Raw genomic sequence first — 6,974 nt, 5'->3', positions numbered from 1 at the left:
TCTTTCACAAGTGGCTGCAAGTTTCTAGGTTCACAGTTGAATTAATACAGTTATACAATATTGAATTCAGTATAAGCCCTATAAGACATAAAATTGAATGAGTTTTTAACCCTCAAAAGAGATCTCTATTTCATTCTAAAATATACTGTTTCTTACAGAAAGACTCATTGTTTTTGCTACTAACACTGAGATGTTGGCGCATGCATCTCTAATCTGTATGTATCTGATTATTACTAGTCATAATCATTTGCACTTGGATCCTTGGTGCCTGTGTATGTCTAGAAATAAAGTCTTTGGGTAGATTTCAAAAATAACAGTTTTAAAGGAGAGAAAAGTGGTTTCTGTTCTGTGACAACTATTGTTGAAATAATTCTCCTTCACTTTGTTTTTTCCCTATTAAATTTTTTCCAAATAATGGCAAATGAGTCTAGTGAGATTCAAACTACCATATATAATGGGCTCACTTTTCACTTTTAAATTACTGTGTTCTGTTAAGATATTTATAGCATGCTTATTACTAATCTGGCAAGTTGGAACTATCTTGAGGGTCTTCCTAATGCAGAGTAAAACACTGAAAATCAAAATAGAGCCTACATCATTTTCCTACATCATAGTAGGATTCCTACTGAAATTTGTTAAGGTAAATAGCCAGATTGGGGGAAAAAATAGAATATTGTTGTAATGGATCAATTGCTGGGGGTAAGGTGGTGGTTGAGTTCTGATACAAATTTCCAAAGATGTACAAAGTGTACATAAAATGTGACATGTGAGTGCTGAATTTAAGGGATAGTTTGTAAGTTATTCTTTGATATTAGTGCTAAATAAAAGTGATGAAAAGTTCTGTTTTAAGCCCTCAAAATAAGGACAAATGGAAATTTCTTCTGTTGATCTTTGAATTTTTGCTGTTGCTTATTTGATCCTTGGGGAGGTGCTACTTTTATATATTATTTGTAATGTTTATGAGCTTTGTGTTTTAAAAAAACTATTTTCTTTCTATATGAAAATTAGCTACTGAAGTCAAGATTCCAAAACCAAGAGGCAGACCTAAAATGGTAAAACAGCCCTGTCCTTCAGAGAGTGACATGTGAGTTTATTTTGAAAATACAACAGTTATTGAGACTTCTGCCTACACAAATAACTGGATAATTATTTTTGTTAATTTTTGTTAAATGGATATTTTATTGTGTTTTTAGTTAATCTTCTCTTGTTTGGTATTGGTTGCTTATTACTATTTTTGCTACTTTAGAAATTATGGAGGAAACTGGAGAAGTTCTGTAAAAATAAAAATTGGATAGGAATGAAAACCTGGTTATTCATTTAAATTGAGATTTTTTTTTCTTGGTATATGAACACAAACTTTACTGAAGAAATTAGGGGAAGTAATGTTCACACAAATTTTTATGTTTTGCTTAATAGGTGCTTTAATTTAAAATAGTGCAAAATTGTTTTTGCAATTAACATGTTTAAGCTTTTTAGAATGATAACTACTTAGTTGCCAAAGAAAAAGTGGTTTCTTTTTTTCTTGCCATCTGTGTATCCTGTTTACTTGGCCTTTCTGTAGAAACTTCAGAAGGGAGGGATATAATCTTTAGAAAAAAGAAGGAAAGACATTGTGTGATTCTTGAGTTTAAATATTTTGTAGGGAAGGCTCAAGAGAGGTATGTTAATAACTGATAGTCAGAACTTGAATGAACTGATTTTTAAATGGTGTGTATGTGTGTATGTTTGTGTGCGTGTGGGTACTCTCAAAGGCCAAAAGAGGATGTCAGATTCCATGGAGTTGGAACCACCTGACAGTGGTGCTGGGAATGGAACTCTAGTCCTCTGAAAGAGCAGCAAGCCCTCTTAACTGCTGAGCCATCTCTCCAGACCCTGAACTGATTATTTTTAAAGAACATTAAATACAGAACACTATTGGAGTGTTGGTACTTTCCAAACCAAAATATAATTTAAAGAGCTGTATTTTGTTTCTGAACTAGCTGTTAAAGTACTCTCCAAAAAACTGGACAGTGATGAATATACACGCACACACACGTTTCTAACAAGTTCATTTGGCTATGGCAGGAGGGTTCATTAAGCCTAGGTGATTAGACCAATGCTGGGCAACACAGTAAAACCTGTTCTCTTTAAAGAAAAACAAAAAGAAAAAAGTAGAAATAGTACTAATAGTAGAAATGGGCCACTATGGCATACTTGAAAATTGTAAAGAAAATAGATTTTAAAGGTTCTTAGTAATAAATCTTTCTTGTCAAGAATTTGTTTACAGTCTGTGAGACTTCAGATGTGTCTATATTTTGCTTAAAGTAACTGGTCATATATTTCACAAATGACTATATTTAAACTTCAGTTATGTGATTCTATTTCTACTGTGTCTATTTTTTAGACAGATGTCTTATAAATATGTAGAATATAATTCCATTAAATGGGTCTGGGCATATATAGCTCAGTGGTAGAACATGCGCTTAACATGGGAAGCAAAGGCCCCAAGTTTAGTCCCAGCACCAAATCACAACTCAATTAGTATTTTTTTAACAAACAAATCATATTAAAAGCAATTTTGAAAATGGGGAGAAATCAGATTCTGCTGACCTGATTTTTTTTTTTAATATGAAAATTTTTTTATTTTATGTGTATGAGTGTATTACTTACATGTGTGTTAGTGCACCCATGTCATGCATTGCTACGAAGGTCAGAAGAGTGATTCTTGTAACACATCACACTATCTTTTATTCATTGTTTACAAGATGTTTTAGATTTCCTTTTACATAGGAATATTGCTCTAGTTACAGTTTTTGTCCTGAAATACTTTGGAACCTGGAATAGTATAGCTATGGGAGATTGAGACATTGCTCAGTGGTTAGAGTGCTTACTGCTCTTCCAGAGGACCTAAGTCTGCTTCCTTGCAGTGTTGGGTGACTCATAACCAGCTATATCTCCAGCTCCATGGGGATCCAAAACCTCTTTTGGCTCCTGTGGACTGTACACACATGGCAGACACACAGAGACATACATATGGATAAAAATCCTTTTTTAAGGAAAAGACTATAAGTGAATATATAAAACCTCTTTTTCTATTGTTGCATTTTAACATAGGGTTTCTGACGAAGACAAAAGTAAGAAAAAGGGGCCAGAGGAAAAACAACCTAAAAAGCAGCTTAAAAAGGATGAAGAAGGCCAAAAGGAAGAGGATAAGCCAAGAAAAGAACCAGATAAGAAAGAGACAAAGAAAGAAGTTGAATCAAAACGGAAAAATTTAGCGAAACCAGGGGTTACATCAGCCTCTGATTCTGAAGAAGAAGGAGATGATCAAGAAGGTGAAAAGGTAGAAAAAAATGTTTCCATTTGTGCATATGTATGGTATATTGGAGTATATGAGAGCTAGGTCAGAAGTCAGCATCAGGTGTCTTCCTTTATTGATCTCCTATCCTTTTTTTTCCTGTGTATGTGTGTGGTGTGCATGCGTTGGCATGACACATGTGTATAGAGGCCCAAAATTGATACAGAGAATCTTCAATTGCTCTCCACCTTATTCTTTGAGGCAGGGTCTCTAAAGCAAACTCAGAGCTCCCTGAGAGGGCTAGTCTTGTTAGCCAGCTTGCTCTGGAGGTGAGCTGTCTTTGCCTTACCCAGCTATAATTACACTCACCTGGCATTTTTGTGGGTTCTGGGAATCCAAACTTGGGTCCCCCTGCTTATATGGCAGGTACTTCTATGCTGAGCTAATTTCCTCAGTCTCTCCACCAAATGAGACCGGGTCTCATTAAATCTGGAGCTTGCAGTTTCAATTAACTGGACAACAAGCCCCTGAGATCCACCTGTCTGCTCCCACCACAAGACTGGTGTTATCTGCATGCAACCATGCTCAGCTTTTTCACATGGGTACTGTGGATGTGAACTCGGGTCCTCATTGCTTACACAGCAAACATTTTATCCACTGAGCTATCTTCCCAAATTTAAGCTTCTTAGGTACTTGAGATAGTTCTTAATCTTTATGTACTACACTTTTAATATTTTTGTGAAAGTTAATCTGTACTTCTTTACCTCTCAGAATAGACTCATATTAATTATGATAAAAGGCTTATTTGGAAACCATTTATGTCATAAATTTGACTTCTCAATTATTTTGTGGAAATTAAATAATTCTATTAGCCCAGTTGTAGATAAAGCAAGGACAGAGGTAAATGAGATACATTTTATATACAGATTTTTATTTGTTCAAGTTATTTATTTATGAATGAAGCAGGGTCTTCCTGTTGGCCCAAAACTCACTATGTAGTTCAGGCTGGACTCAGAGAGTCCATAGTCTCATAGAGAGCCACCTGCCTCTTGCCTCCAAAGTGCCTGGTGATTAAAGGCATGTGCTACCACAATTAGCTTTTATTTATTATTATTTTGTGTGTATGAGTATTTTGTTTGCATGTATTTAAGTGCACCACATGTGTGTAGTGCCCACGGAGGCTAGAAGAGGATGGATGTTGGACCCCCTGGAATTGGAGTTACTGACAGTTGTTAGCCACCATGTGGATGCTGGGAACCAAACCCAACTCCTGCAAAAGCAGCAGCCAGTGAATGCTCTTAACCCCCGAACCACTTCTCCAACCCTTGTTTCCAGTAAATTTTTATCTTCACTCCTATGGTGTTTTGATGTTTACGTATTACAGTTTTATTAACTATCATTTTGTGTAGAAAAATACAAATTTTGTGTTACAGCACGAGGTGTATAGATCTCTGGGTCACATTTTATTTTGTATGTGATTTCTTTCTCAATCTTTTAGAAACCAAAAACCTAAATTGAAGAGGTTGACTAGCTTCTCAGTGTTCAAGTTAAAAATCACTGTGTAGAGGCAAATAGCCTTGCATACTTCTTTTTGGTCTAAGGCATCACTCCTACAGGAGGGTAAGAAGTAGGATTATGTCAGCAATCAAAGAAAAATGTTACATTGCAGAGTAAAGTTGGGGCTTTGTTTTTTTAAATTACTAATTTAAGCACTTGAAGTTAGTTGCTTTATTTTGCCAAGAATATAATTAGTCACTAATGACTGGCTCTCTAGTCAACTAAATGCATTCTAATTCTTAAATAAACAGAAGAGAAAGGGTGGAAGAACCTTCCAGACTGCTCACAGGAGGAACATGCTGAAAGGTCAACACGAGAAAGAAGCCGCAGAGCGGAGACGAAAGCAAGAGGAACCAATGGAAACTGAGCAGTAAGTATTCTTTTTCATTCTAAATCTTAACTTGTTTTTTAAGGCTAGCATGAAAGTTTTTGAATAGACTTTCATTCTTCTGACTTCATGAAGCTTTTGAAGTAACTTTTCCCATGGTAGAAAAATCTTCACACATTATTTTCTCATAGGATGGAATTCATTGAGGCAGTCATCCTGCAAAGTATTTTGTAATTTAAACTCAAAGTGCAGTTAGGTTTTTACTGCTAGTGCTTTACAGAAAATGTACTCATCTTCTGCTGTTTGTTTGTGTAATGTATTAAATACAGAAAGACCGGTGAAAATATATTGGTGGAGAAAGAATGCAGGAAATAATCTTGTCATACAACCAGCAGGCCTCCCATAGAGACCAACAAAAATTTAAAAAGCACACTTAAAAACCCAGGAAGCCAATGAAAGTAAATCCAAAGGCCGACAGGGTTTGCATTTGATGTGTGCAATATGAATTGAGTTTTGAGTCTGCTTTCCGTTAAGTTGGTACTTGGAAACTATATATTTACCAAGGGGGATTTCTTGCCCCCTTTATTGTATAAAATTTTATCAGTACATGGAAAACTGATTGCAGTGATAAGACTTCATGTCTTTATTATGTTTACCTAGTTTAGCTTTAGACTCTTAGACTGTCACTTCTGAGTTCTTTCTCTGAAATACTTCTTGCTTGTGAAGTATCATACTCTGACTAAATTTTGTGGGGTTTTTTTGTTAGTGAGATAATTCTGAAAACATACTGTAGATCACTAAGACAGTGGTGAAGAGTGAAAGTGAACTTTTTGAACCATTTTGTTTTGCTTTTTATAATGCATCCATAAGCTGACCATCTTTATAAGTAACAACATTTGACTTTACTTTCTTAGTTTGGAGGATATTTAAGCAGTCTTAGCTGCTTGAGGGAGTAATGAAGAAATTGATCTTTAGCTTTAGCTCAGCTGTGCTCCTCCCCGCAATGTTAGACTTGGACCACGTCTGTAAATACTAGTTTTGTTACCTATCCTTTTCTCTCTTTACTGAAAAATTGTTGGACTGTTTGTTGATTTAGCTTTATTGTGCTCCCCAAATTAAGATATAAATTAGTTGTTGCTTAGTAAAGTCTAGCCCAACCCTTCTTCAGTATCTCAAAGATATCTCTATGTATTTCAGTTTCTTTTGAATGTCCTCCAATGTAACTTTCTCAAATTCTAATATTTGTGTTTTCTTTCCTTCTCCTGTTATTACAAAACTTTGTACTTGGACAGTTTTGCTCTGTAAAGCATTTCAGATGCAACTTGTGTGAAATGCATTATGCAAAATAAAGTTTATTGTATTGTATTCCCAGCCAAACAACATGTAATCTACAGTAATAAAAAATATATCTCATTTTGGGCTCAAAGCATTAATCCAGTTACTGAAAAGAGAACACAAGTGGAGCAAACAAGCGATGAAGATCTTGAGACACTCATTGGACTGAATTGCCCCCTCCCCCCTTTGATGGAAGAATGTTCCAGATTCTAAATTGAGGACTTCACTATTAATGGCATTATTACTGTGTTATGATTGTTAACAAAATGTCCTGTAAGGTACACACGACATATTAAGGTCACCATCATTCCTGTTTTTTTTTTTTTTTTAACCGAGCTTAAATTGAAGCTTTGTGTTTGAAAGTTATAACAAGCATAGATAAAGATGGTGGTTGTACATGATTTCATTTAGAACATATGAAGATTCATTTTGTTTTGAACCTAGGTGGTAAACTGGAATACCTATTACCTGAGAGGG

The 6,974-nt window shown here is 35.2% G+C and overlaps 1 protein-coding gene across 4 annotated transcripts in view; it reads left to right on the top strand.

Moving 5' to 3' along the window:
* Window positions 1-6,974, top strand: part of Psip1 (PC4 and SFRS1 interacting protein 1) — a 43,171-nt gene that overhangs the window by 29,840 nt on the left and 6,357 nt on the right. Inside the window, exons 8-11 of one of the 4 annotated variants that reach the window (XM_017799272.2) lie at window positions 1,009-1,084; window positions 3,094-3,322; window positions 5,086-5,204; window positions 6,455-6,974. In XM_017799272.2, the coding sequence (XP_017654761.1) occupies window positions 1,009-1,084; window positions 3,094-3,322; window positions 5,086-5,204; window positions 6,455-6,467 (437 nt within the window). In that variant the 3' untranslated portion in view covers window positions 6,468-6,974. The remainder of the gene's footprint in view (window positions 1-1,008; window positions 1,085-3,093; window positions 3,323-5,085; window positions 5,205-6,454) is intronic. The other 3 variants (XM_029565760.1, XM_008837784.2, XM_008837783.3) reach the window with 3 other exon arrangements.

Source organism: Nannospalax galili, unplaced genomic scaffold (genome assembly GCF_000622305.1).
Source record: "Nannospalax galili isolate Female #2095 unplaced genomic scaffold, S.galili_v1.0 scaffold98, whole genome shotgun sequence".
In the NCBI taxonomy this organism is placed as follows: Eukaryota; Metazoa; Chordata; class Mammalia; order Rodentia; family Spalacidae; genus Nannospalax; species Nannospalax galili.
Note: the sequence above shows the minus strand (reverse complement) of the source record. Positions and strands in the feature narration are given on the sequence as shown.